Genomic DNA, 13,849 nt, shown 5'->3' on the forward strand with positions numbered 1-13,849 from the left:
TTCTTTTTAAAGCAGTACAGATGAATGGGTGCTAGCCTGCTTTCATCAGTGAGATCCCAAACCTACATGCCCAGTCTTAAGACTGACGTTTGGAGTATTTTAAGAGGAGAAAGGAGGAAAAAAAGTGGAAACATCCTAATAGCACAACAAATGTATTGCACGCCTTTATGGACCTGGGCAATCCTAGTTGGCACACCTCTCAGAAGTTTTGGAGGAAATGCTACAAAAAAGGCAAGCAAAGAAATAAATGCACCCGTAGAAAAAGCAGCATTTCTGCAGGCGCTTCCGATTTTTCCACGTGACTTATCTGTGGGGCTCTCTTCTTTGAAAGATCACTCACAAAACGCCCTGAGAGAGAGGATCTAAACAGCAGCACACACCGGCTCATAATTAGCATGCTAAAAGAGAAGTAATGACAGGTTTCTCTATAATAGTTACTTCTCCACCGGCTGTGTTGGTGGGGGCACAGATTCAAATGAGATCGGCTGTGCTCCCCACACTCCCTCACTCTTATGCTTGAAGGCTTCATACAGCTTAAATTAAAAGCCCCGCTGCAGGCAGTTTTATCGAGGGTGGCTGATCTGTCCCACAAGTACCACCTAGTTATTGGACAGCATTCCACAGTAAATGTTTTTTTTTAACATCCAATATTTAGGAGAAAGTCTGTAAACTGTAATAAATACTACAGTATGCCAATGGTCATACAGTGCAATATACAGTATACAGTGGTCATGCCAATACAGTGCAATAAAGTCACGTATGCTGCCTTTCTGAAAGGCAAAAGAAATGTGCTTAAATGTAGAACCACTTGCCACCACCAAGGGAAATCACAGAACTGTAATGAGCACAAAAGCCCTTGTCATTACAATACCAGCTGTGGCATCTTTGCCCTTTAGAGTTTAAAGAAAGTCATGGCATTATGAGTTGAAACACTCAGCTAAAAGAAAACAACTAAATTTAGGTGAAGTCTGGCAATGTTCAGTATAAACGACTCCCTCAATGTACAGTATATTTGACTCTCTGAGTGAAATAAAAGTGTTTTTATTACAGTGCAGCTTTAGGCTAGCACAGAATAAACTTTAAAGTATACACTGGGTGGAAATGCTGTCCATGAGCCTACTGCTGAACAACCCATCTTGTAATGCAGTGACAAGATACAGATAATTATAGCTTGTAAAAAGTACAGGTTTTATTATACCCTGGAAATTCACAGCGCAAAACAAGCCTTGCGTGGAATTTCCAGTGCTCGCACACTTCAAAAAGATCCCCTGCTTCATAAGACGAAACCCTGCCCCCAACCTTACACAACTTCAAAAACATGGGAGGATTTCCTAGTTCTTAGTCTTTGACCTGTCAGCCTTCTTAATCCAATTTCAAGCAGCCAAAACACACCACACCGGAGACCACATCATTTAAACTACCTTGGAAAGCCACATGTGCCCGTACTACCATGTTCACCTGTACTTGCATGGACCTCACAGAGCAGCAGTTAAGAGTGGAAGTGCTGACAGAGATAAAACCGTTGTTTGGAACAGCCAATCGAATACGATCCACTCCCAAGGTTATGCAAAGGGTCCTGCATGGCCACCTTAGGAGTCTGATTTGCCTCGCTGTCCAGCTACAAAGCAAACTATTAGCGTTAATGCAGAAAACGAAAGGGACAGGCACCCAGCGCGTATTTCACATCAAAGGGGCCGCAAAACCAGCTGTGGGGATGATTTTTATTAACCAGTCCCAGCTGCCGAAACCCCTTTCCACCCGGAAGGGTTCCAGCGATCAGAACAAGCCCTCCCAACCAGCTCTCGCTTCGTCACGTTGATTCGCACACAGGGACACTTCAATGCGTTTCGCAAAGTCGGCTGACGCACCAGGGGATGCGTTCTCAGCACTGAAGGTTGGGCTGCTGTGCTGCAGGGAGGGCATCTTAATCTGCCTGGGGTGTCCGAGGCAGCAGTGAGACTCTGGAGATCGCGCTGTACTTACGGACTGGCTGAGTCTTGAAGACAGTGGGCTGGCTCTTGTCGCCCTCTCCCTTGCCGTTGATCGCCGACATCCTCACTTCGTAGCTCGTTTCGGGTTTGAGCCCCGAGATGACGATCGTGTTGTCATTGTAACCTGCGGAAGACGAAAGGAGTCTTCAGCAGACAAATCACGGAGGCGAAAAAGTCCAAATTGAATTCATATTGAACTTCAAAAGTGGATGGTCCTGAATAATTAATAGAAATTTAAATCGACGAGAGCTCACAAGGCACTCGCATAGACGCAAAGCTAAAAAAGGCCTTTTTCCTTCTTTTTTTATAAAATTGGATTTTGTTACAACATTAGTTTTTGTCTGCTTTTTTGATTAAAGCTGGTCATAGTGGTAAGGTGAGCTGGGAGCAAAATGACGAATTATGACTCAATCCAGCCTTAGAACACATGAAAGATTACAATCTAGCCCATAAAGCCTGTTTAACGGCGAGTAGATAATTTATCTGAGGATCTCATCCAGCTTATTAACTTCTCTGCGACTAAAGAAAGTGTAAAGAAAGTGCCTTTCTGTCTTCCACAAGAGTCTAGAAGATGTAAATTATATGTCAACATAAACACTTACTGTCAGTTTTCAAATGAGCTTTTTTAGGTTCAGTGATTCCAACTTGGTATTTATAGTTTGTTTTTGCTACCTGAATGTAATGTCTAAATTAAACGTCATTTACCAGGTCTTTACCCAGGCTTGAATTCTAAGTCTTTCTGGATTTTCTGGTTTAACCCTGACCCTGTTTGACCGTCTGACCCTCTCTTCCAATTCAGGGTCGCGGGGCGGCCAGCAAGCAACAGGCGCTAGGTACGATACACCAGGGATGGGATTCCAGTCCATTGCAGGGCAGACACACAGACACGGACAAACACACAATCATACCTCGGGCCACTTTTTCCCAGAAGCCAATTAACCTACCAGTGTCGTTTTGGACTGTGGGAGGAAACAGGAGCACCTGGAGTTAACCCCAGAGAACACGAGGAGAATCTCCACACAGATAGCACCCCGGGCCCAGAATTGAACCCAGGGCCCCAGCGCTGCAAGGCAGCTATGCCAACCACAGTACCATCGTACTGTCCTTTTAATACATGCATACAGAACTTTCCAGCACAATGAATGTCCTTCAGTAAATGGATGCTCACAGTAAGAGCAGTTAGCTTTTTTTAGGATCTGTAACACTTACAAGTATAGATCTACAATCCTCTAAACAAATTTCTGCTTTGCTGACTGCCTGGCTAGTAAAGCCAGTAATCCTTTTCTTTCTTGCCCCCATGATAACAATTCCAGCTTGATCTCTAGATCCAGCATCTCTCCACATGAATCCACAGCATCAACTGCACTCAGTGGTGCAGAACTGTAAAATAACTTTTATCTGCTCCAACTATCCTTTGATGGAAAAGTGGAGCATGCAAACAGCTCTTTGAGAAAGATGTTGACGTACAGTAGCTGGGGGCGGAAACAGCAGATGAGAGCTGCCTATTATTTTGATTACATCGCAGACAAAGCAGATATTTTGGGACCCTTTCTGACAGGCAGGCAGATGATACGATTTGAGATTACAGACCCCACTGTAGTAGGCTGCTGCAAAATGCTCTTCTCTGAAACACAGCCTTGGGGCACAGAGTGACACACACTCCTGTCGATCTGACAGGGCCAAGTGTCAGAGTTACAGTGACGTGAGACACACAGTACTTGGAGCAAGGCAGTAACTGAAGACCTGTTATTTATTTTCAAGTCTTTTTATTTAGTAGAGAAGTAATGAAACTTCATTGTGTTCACATCATTAATCACTATATTCAATTACATCCCCCCAACCAACACTCTCTATTAGTCCAACAACTCTATGATTTTATATGAAAAACATCTGGAATTTACAAGATCTCTATAATACCAACAGTTGTATTTAGTTTTCAAAGTTGGATTTTTTTTAGTTTTCATTTAAATTTGTTTTCAAAATGTTGAATGTTGACAGTCACAGGATCTCTAATGGATTTAGGCAATGTCTTACGCAGATTAAGGAAGGAGGGTACAGAGCACTTACTGTAACTGCTCATATTCTTATTGGGCTGTGATTGATTAAATTTAACCATCGACTCAAGGACATACTTTTGTCTGAGTGAACATACAGGACCAACAGTACAAAATAAGTACAAAATTCCTCGAAAGTGTACAATTCTGAAGAGAGAAATCACACCACAAAAGCACTCTCATGGTTATGCAATCGGATTACAGCATTCTGTTAACCTGCTAAGCTGAGGCGCGGCAATCAGGCCATGAAGACAAGCAGTTACATAAACTCCCCTGCGGAGTGGGGTGCAAGAGGGCCTCAGTGTAATTAAGATCAGGAAGGAAGGATTAATGATCTGTCTAGCTGTACAGCAGGTTTAAGGGTTGGTTTATCTCCCGAAAGTATGTATTAAACTTCAATTTGACTGTAAAATAAAACATTCAAGAAAGAACAAGCATGAAATCGCAATTCAGCCCAGCATTCCAGTTCTCAGCCGATCCAACAACAGGTTACGTGACCCTACCTGTATTTCCCACAATCCCAACTTGAAGGAACTCACCATCTTTGGCTTCGTACTCTTTATGCATCCACTCGCTCAGGCCCACCACTCTCCATTCGGCCTTGTACTTGAGAATGGGGACGCCACCACTGGCGTCGGGCTCGTCAAAATCTATATGCGCTGAGCTGGAGTAAGGGTCTACTTCATTGATCACGGGGGCAGACGGAACCTCTAAAAGGGAAAAATGTTGTGGAGAAGGCTTGGCAGGCAGAACAGACCCTTGAAAACATTGACATTGTAATACCATGGTAAATGCAACGTAAAGGTAATTAGTCTGAGTGGCATCAGAGTAAAGTAAAAGCAGAATGATGTAGTGAAGCAAAATGAAAACTTGGTCAAAGCGGAGTCATTTTTACTAGTAAAGTAGTAGTAGTTTTTGTTAGGAATGTAGTAGATTTTGTAGTACATTCTACAAATCCCATTGCTAACAGTGAGACACCATTGCAAAGCAAAGCAAGCACAGGATACAAGCATGTGAAAACCACAGAAATCAAATTACAGTGCAAAAATGCTCATAAGGGAATGCGCAAAAAAATTAGGCAACATAATATGCCAATACAATCAATATGAACACTAACTGCAGTTGACAGCAATGGAGAGCTGATTGACATCATCGGAATGAACCCAGACAGCATTTGTAAATATGAAGGACGAAAGCACAATTGATTCCGGGATTTTGTTAGGAATGGGAATTGTTGACTGGGAACTTAATGCAATTTGTGGACAGAATCACACGGATTGGAATAGACAGACATCCTCAAAATATGTATAACTTGTGTCAGACCTGTCTGTCTAAGTAAGACACCGAATTTGATCCCTTCACATTTATTTCTCCTTCCTTTTTTGATTTCATTTTAAACTCAATTACTAAAGACCTACAAATCTTTACGTGGGATTCTATGCTAAGTAAGAATGGAGTCTCTCAACAACATTAATGTGAATCTTCAACATCACCAATGTATACTTTAATTGCTCACACACACTTGATAATTTATAAATGTCTTTGAATTTTATACAAATTGAGGTTTGCTTACTGCTGTAGAATTTGAAAAAAAAAACAATTTCAAAAGAACATACAAATACTGTATATTAATTCATGTTTAATATTTTGCTGATGTTCACCCTAATTAGGAAGACTTTATACTACTTTAAAAGTTAACACCATATAAATAGTGCAGTTCTTACATTATCTAGCAAGTGTCAAGAATTTCAATTTCAAATTAAGGTTGTGCAGTACGTGTAACAATATCAAGTAATGAGCACTGCAAATATGATATGTCAATTACTTACACTTTATTCTAGCCTGCCTTTGTTAATAAAGCAAAAGAATAATTATATTTTCTTTTAATAACTGCAATTTCTTATTGAATGCAATTTATTCAAAACTGCAACACACTGAAAGCGAGAAAATTGTTGTTCCTATGGCTACTTCACCGTGCCTTACTAAAGTTTCCTGACTGCTTAAACTTTACAGGTATATAGAAATAATCTGATTGAATGTTTCAGTAACCTCTTATTTACAGTGTCCCTAAACGTCAATCATACCCCTCGTGAAGTAGGAACAATAAAAAGCTTTTCAGAGAACAATATAATATAAAGGAAGTCATATTTCTCATATATATAATCATAAAAGATTCACTTAGGTCCAGAAACGCGAGGGTCACATTTATTTACACCCCCTTGTCTTCAAAACTGCTTTGTTTTATGGTTGGCCTTCAGAAGACGCTGCCTCCTTTCAGTCCAGCTGTGAAAACCACACCAGTGCAAGAGAATCTGAACAGCATAGGACTCTTTGCACCCCGAAGATGCCAGTGTGAGCTGGAGATCTCCAGTCGCCTTCGTTTTCCAGTGGTCTCCCACGCCCCCTGTCTCATAGCCCTCAGTAACAGGAGGCACTGGCCTCCTCTTCCTGGCAGAGTGGCCACTGTATTAGCCGGCTTTAATTATCCTAATAATGCACACTACAGTGCAAAGTGCTCGATTCAGACTTTAGTGTATTCTTTTATTCCCATCTCCATTACTTGCAGAGAACAAGGATCTTTTACTTACAGTCTCCAATAGGCTATCTGACCATAACCACTATAACCATGACCATCACAATGCATGCTACTACTAATGTTTTCCATGCATTATCATCCTTTATAACCCAGAGAAAACAGTTAACCTTTGGAGGCCTCAATACAGGTCTGAAGACATCCTCTGCACTTCTAAAGAAAGCAATGTAACTGCAGATTTGTTTCTGCTGAATTGTAATTGAAGGAATGATAGAGGTGTGAATACATGAATGGCATCAGCAGTAGTGACGATTCTGCACCGGGTGCTGCCCTGTCATCCTGTGCACCCGGCGGCACTGGTACTGACCTGCTTGAATGAGGAGGAATTCTCTTGACTCGGTGCCAATACGGTTGGTGGCTGTGCAGTTGTAGCTGCCAAAGTCACTCTGAGACTCTGGAGTAACCTTCAATAAAATAGAGGCAAAAAGAGTTGTAAATTACAACTCGACTCTTCTTTCATTATAATTACAATAGTTTCAGTGCAAACGTCTTACAGTAGGTACCTTAACAACAAAAGAGAGACACGTCAGAATTAACTGGTCACTTACAACCAAAATGGCTAAAAGTTCAGTATAAGATTACCAAGGAATTGTGTTCTTGCGAAAAGAAGCAAAAACACTTTGTGAAAAGAGTATAATAATGCAAGATGTCTAGGACATTTGCACTACAGTGTTAATAAAACATGCACATAAGCATTAATTTTTTTACAAGCATTACATTTTTAAAAAATATATTTTTTTATTATTGAACCATCTAGTTTTGTCCTTCCACCAGTCTGGAAGAAACAAGGATGCTTCCCTGGAGACGTCAAAGCTAAGTGCTCATTCCTCTCCTTAGTCACCAAACTGCCTGTCACTGCAAATCCCAACAGGCAAGACTGAGTTTAAATGACAACAAGGGAAAAGATAAGGCTTGCATTTGCACCATAAAGCCTGCATATGACTGGCAAGACAAGTGTTCCCTAGCCGAGTCCAATCTAGCATTGCTGTAGGGCGTCTCTGTTAAAGCTGGGGAGTTACAGTGCACAGCCTGAATGGGCACCAGTGGACAAATCAAAATGAACTCCTCTTGGCATTTAGCCTTTACTACCTGCCAGCCTGCAAATGCTAATCCACAGCTGGACCTTCGGACCGTCAGAAATATAACGTTTCGTAAAAAGCCACTCCCCAATGCAATTCGCACAACGAGACAACCTGACATTTTGTTTCCTGTCAAAATAAGAGCTGTTCATGACTTTCGGCCAGTCACATTGCCTTTGAGGCAAAGGAAAAACAAAATGAACGATAATACTTTGTTAGTGCCGGGGATAACAGGTGCTTTTGGGGAAAACACAGAAAACGAAAACTGTATTTTAAGATGACATTTGGACATGTTGGCTTATTTTATTTAAACAGTAGGTACTTGGGACTTGGTGCTGAAAGGCAGCACTCTTAAAAATATCACTCTGATACTGCCCAGATGAGATAAGCTGTAGACTGCGGTCTGAACACTTAAGAAACACTTAGCAACTGTGATTTAAGTGCACATCAGAACAATGCTCTTGGTCTTTCAAGAAGCAACAACTGGAGGTCTTTCAGCATTGTGGCTATTAAAAGCAGTTTATGGAGGTTTATATCAAAGAAATGCAATAACAGAGTACACATACTATATACAGTTTAAAGGAACAGAGGTCCAAATTATTTCTCCAACTCCAAAATCTTGCAGCATTTGATATAAAACCTTTTTAGATAAATTATTTTTATATATCTAGAGTAATAGAGTTGGTCATGTACAGTAAATGGTTAAACATGACCAAAATCCTGTAAATCATAGGTACAGTCAGGAGCTACTACAGTATATGAGTGTCAGCAACTTACCAAAGTTCCCACTACTGCCTTCTACAACACTAATAACCTTGACAGTTATTAGTGTTTGGAAAAGAAGAAACTCAACTTGTTATTTGTGTCACTGTGAAGATTTAGCCATCTTTAATTCACATTAATCATAGCTCGAACACAACAACTCATGGTAAACTAAATGGGCAGCCCATATGAAGTGTTGCAGTAGCTAATCCGTCACATTTACCAATAACTCGCTGTCTTTATCAACATTATTTGTTACTCTCTACAACGCCATGATGCCAAAAGACTATTTTTAGGAAGACAAAATACAGATCTAATTGGGATTAGCCTATCAATATTAAACTGGCTAAAAGTTTAATTAAATCGCCACAGAATTGTTTCCACAAAAGGAACAAAAATGTTTTGGCCACTGGGTCTGAACAGGAAATGTACAACTGTATCCTTTGCAAAGGGCGAGAGCGAAACAAATACTGTACCTCCAGGAAGCTGGTGGAGGGGGTGTTGTAGATCTTGATGTTGCTTGCGTTAGAACTGGGGAGCTGCTGTCCGTCTCTGAACCACACAACCGAGGCACTGGGGTGGGCGATGACATCACAGGTGATGTTGGCGGGATTCCCCTCCCACGTGTACGAGGTGACAGGGCCTTGGATCTTCGGCGCATCTGTGAATCACACGCACGCGTGCACCGTGTAATTTAATTTCCCTGTACCGCCATGGCGTGTATCTTTCTAAACCCCTGTCGTTTCTTGTTAGCACGTTAGACACTAAGTATAGCGTAGCATTGATTTATCTTTTAAACCGCGTCAGCATTCCTTCTAAAACAGACTATTCTTCTATGCAGAGAGATAAAACAAATCTGAAGAGAAAAAAAAAGAAACATTTCATTCCCTGGATGCCGGCAATACAGTTTTGAACAAAAAGCAATGCTATTTTATCAGCAGTTTTTCCTTTGTCGTCTTTGTTTTTCTTTTTTTTTTCTCTCCTCGGCTTCGAGTACAGGCTGCTTTTCAATGAAACTACAATATTAAACAAAAATGGTAAAAACTACAAAACATAAGGCTCCATAAGGCCTTTTCCTCTCTATTTGCTTTAGAATCTAGCACAGCTGAATTGATGGGAGGACACTTTTCAGCGTGTTTTGCATTTCCTTTCCCATGTGGACATTTTTTCTCTTGACATTTAGAATCCAGCATTTCCAGATATTCACATACTAAATAACAAGGATTACTATCTAATGAAGATATCATTTACAATTTTTCTTTATAGTTGAGCTACATTTCTCGAACGATCCAAGTGCTGAAGAGACTAGATTGTTGTAGTCAGCATGTACAATGAGCCTGTTGTACAATGAGACATCTAGCTCTTTGAATCAGATTTAAAATTGATATTCTGTCAGTTCTGGGAAAGTGGACAGACTATGCTTCTAGTAGATTTAGGTTCTTGGAACTTATCCTATGAAGCAAACAGTTGCTTTCTGAGTGAAGCAAACATTTACAAAAAATGTGATATGTAATTAGCTGTAAGGCAGAGGAACAGTTCAATAGTGCATAGAGCTCCATCAGCTATAAGACAAAACAGTTCAATAGTTAGCTACATGTTTTACCATTCCCAGAAATACACTGCTATTGTCAAAAATGTTCAGCAGTGCCATCTATTCACAAAGAAATCCATAGTCAATTTGTTTCTCTATCTCTCAGAACAAAACAAGCTTAAATGCTGCCTCTAATCTACAAGCAGCAGAACAGAATGATTTCATCTGTCAATTGTGGACCTTCAGTTTCAATTGTAACAAAACACCTTTTATCACTAATTACTCACTCTTTCCAAAACTAGATTACTGTGATCTTTGACATGGTCCAATTACAGCTCAAAACAATTTTGGGAATTGCGTATTATGATGCTATCAAGTACAACAGCAAAGATAACTTTTGTTTCAGGGCTAAGGAAGTTAATCCAATTACACATTCATTGCTGGGAATATTTTTATTCATTCTTTCACTTATTTAAAATCTTCTAATAAGATCAAATGAAATCTATAAGCTCTAAAAATGCCATATGTCTATATTAATGCAAATTAAAAAAAAATATCTGCTTGCCCTTGACTACCACATGGTAAAACAGTTTTCAGATGAATCTGGGTTTTTCATCATCTACTGTATTGTATTCTGTCACTTAGAAAATGAAATCCATTTTCTATTTAAGAGCCAGGAAAGGGTATAGCTAAAAATGTGCTACATGTATAAAGACAAAAAATAAATCAGTTTGTAGCCCAATAATCAGATCTTTGCTTTCTTGCCATGTACAGTAAATATTTTTCGAATGTTTACATGGCTAGATCTGAATATTGGGCTACAACCTGATGCTCTGTGGAGGTGTTTGTGAATTAAAGTACCTGCTGAGTTTTATTTCCTTTGTATGATCTTACAGAATTTAAAAATAAAAGATGACTGAACAGGATGGCTTGATGGTGCAACATGTTTCTTATCTTTTAATCACACCTGAAGAAGGCTTCACAGCCGAAACTTTGTGTTTTTCTCTCTTCTCTTTTCAGCATGGAATAAGCCTACTGTATTACTTGTTCCTTTGCAGACTACGCATGCTGACACAGCTACCGACCAGTACTATCTTTTAATCTCTACAACAAACATAAGCACTGGACACGGTACTAGTTTTTATGAGTGCAGATCCTGAAAGTCTTAGTTTATTTGAGCAGATCTGTAGTTCGCACAGCTAAAAAAACATCCGCTGCACTGTAGCGAAGCAGGTTTTAACTAGCATGCCAAAGTTGAAAAAAAATGATGGTAACAAAACAACGAGAAAAGCTCCGGCTCAAAACAACAACAAAAAAAAAACTCAGGCAGCTGATATGAAGACAAATCCGTGTGCAGCAATGATGGCAGCAGCCTAAATCCGCGGATACACAGTCCCAAACGCCAAGAGGCTGCAGACCTGTTTCTGTTTCTGAGCTAAATCTACATCAGCGATTGAGAAACTTAGAAAAAACAAAACTAAAAACCAAACCAGCAGTCTTACAGTGAACTTCGAGGTACATGAACTGGGAATCTTGGCCAATGGAGTTCCTGGCTGTGCACAGGTACTGTCCCGCGTCTGTGAACTGGACGTACTTCAGGGTGAGCGAAGACACCCTGGCATCGCTCCGCACCTCTATATTTCGATCCAAACTCTGCCAGGAAAGAGGAAGAGAATAAAATGAGTTTAGCGGTTGTCCATCCTCTTAGCTCAGTCAGTTCTTGTTATCTAGCTGGTTACAAAAAAAAAACATGACCATTTACACTTTAAAATAAGATTACATTCCTGATTCTTTGCCCCCTAAAATACAATTATATCCTTGAGTCTGTTTCCCAGAGATCTAAACGGTTGTGAGGTTACATGCACTGTTGTGAGGTTAAATAAAGCTATGTCAGTTTTAGAAAAAAAAACTCCCTCTTTACCAATTTTGATTGAGATTTAATAGTTTCACAGAAATCAGCTGCTGTATTCAACGAACAAAAAACATGAATGTTTTCAAGAAACAAAAACAGTCACGATATACAATGTTGTTATTTGTAGCTTCAAATTGATAAAAATTCCTACCACGCCAAATACTTTTTTATTATTTTATTCACATGCAAAAAGCATTTTCTATTTCCTGCTGATAAAAAACAATCTGATCTCTCTGTATTATAATCATGTCCCTCTATGGAGGCTGCATTTAAGTTGATGTTCCTGGGTTGGGAAGCTGGAAAATGTACCTCTACACAAAAGCAAGTTTCATTTACTGATTTGCGAGGTTAGAATTTTTCTTTGAAATCATGAAAAGCTTTTACTATGTTTGATTGAGATATCCTATTCTATTCGGCACACTCCTTCAACCTGTAGTCCTTCACAGTGACACAGATGTGTAGCTCAAAGCCATGATTCTACAAAAAGCAACATTATGCGCCACAATGAGCGTTTCTGTGTTGAAGTCTAAGAGCTGTTGTGACATGAATTAAAGTCTGAATCATAGGTGAGCAGCACAAAATGGACGGGAACCTTATTGGGGGCAACAAAATGGATTTTTACAATGTATTCCATCCAGCTGCAAATGCAATCAGTACAACTCAGCAAAATTGTGTTTTTGTACAGCTCTTATCTGGTTTGTGAGCAGAATACTACATGCCTTTCTTGCAATTTAGGAAACCTAATGCTTGGCATTCACATGATCTACAGAGATAAAAGGGCTTTTTTATTAATTCAGCATCTCACTTGGTCATATTTTAACACAGCATAACTACACATTACGTCACATATGGACACAAATTGGAACAGTACACCAGCTGCATTCCAGCTCTAAGAGTTGTACTATCTGATGCACTTACTCAAGAAAGACCTACTCTGTCTTTCAAAAGGATGCTTCAGAGGCTGTGTTCTTGATACCTACTGAGTTGCTATGTAGTGTGAGAACCTACACAAGAGTTTTGGGATTATAAAATGCTTCAAAGAAGAGAGGTAGAACTTTAATCTTGATTCAGTTCAAAAGCTAATGTGTCAACAAAAAGTCATTTTTAAGTGCACATTCTATTTTCACATTAAATGCAGAAACAGTAAGCTCACAAATATGCCCCCTACCAAGACAAAAAGAACTCTTTACATTTTTTTAGCTCCTTTTTGGCATCTTTCTTTTTGGTTTTGTCATACGAACAATTAAACTATAATTACTATAATAACCAACTGCACAGTAAACACTGTCATGAATAACATGCAAATGCGCAGCTGAATTGTTCTCAATTCTGGTTATATTTATAAACACAATAGTATCTTGAAAGCGAATATATATATTTTTTCAAATGCAATTTAGTCTTAATTAAAGTTATTGTCTCACAAACAGATGGGATGGTATAATAAACGGACTTTTAATGAGTACTGGTTCTACTCTTTGAAGAAAAAAACAGAAAAAATACTTTCCATTTTAAAATGTTACTGGGCACTAGACCTAACCTAACTCTTTTCATTTTCATTCTGTACCTTTTCACTCAAATCTTTGTATTGGATTTGATCCCCAAAAAAAACCTGTGGTTTCCATAAACCGCAAATTTCATATAATTCTCCTCTATACTTCTGCCTCCGGTTAAGTAATCAAAGTAGCTCCAAATTAGTTCATCAAGCAGAACTGAAGGCCTGTCTTACAGTGGATGAACACTTTGATACTTCAAAGGGTTTCTTCAAACAATTCATCATACAGTAACTGCCCACATATTTCAGCTTGCTTTTCTAGTATCTATCAATGTTTTTTTTCACTAGCATTTTAAATCTTTTGTGTACAACAGAGGATTAAAAAAACTTTGGAAACCTATGACAAAAGGTTTTATTCTGTTTTTATTCATGTAT

General features: G+C 39.3%; 1 protein-coding gene across 9 annotated transcripts in view; it reads right to left on the bottom strand.

The window, feature by feature from the left end:
* Window positions 1–13,849, bottom strand: part of LOC148816834 (neural cell adhesion molecule 1-like) — a 246,055-nt gene that overhangs the window by 37,475 nt on the left and 194,731 nt on the right. For all 9 annotated transcript variants that reach the window (XM_088939431.1, XM_088939429.1, XM_088939428.1 and 6 more), the window contains 5 exons: window positions 11,513–11,663; window positions 8,956–9,140; window positions 6,946–7,042; window positions 4,585–4,755; window positions 1,984–2,115 (listed from right to left, as the gene is read on the bottom strand). In XM_088939431.1, coding sequence (XP_088795557.1) covers window positions 1,984–2,115; window positions 4,585–4,755; window positions 6,946–7,042; window positions 8,956–9,140; window positions 11,513–11,663 — 736 coding nt within the window. The remainder of the gene's footprint in view (window positions 1–1,983; window positions 2,116–4,584; window positions 4,756–6,945; window positions 7,043–8,955; window positions 9,141–11,512; window positions 11,664–13,849) is intronic.

The sequence above is a fragment of the Atractosteus spatula genome, chromosome 22, assembly GCF_055471065.1.
Source record: "Atractosteus spatula isolate fAtrSpa1 chromosome 22, fAtrSpa1.hap1, whole genome shotgun sequence".
Lineage (NCBI taxonomy): Eukaryota > Metazoa > Chordata > Actinopteri > Semionotiformes > Lepisosteidae > Atractosteus > Atractosteus spatula.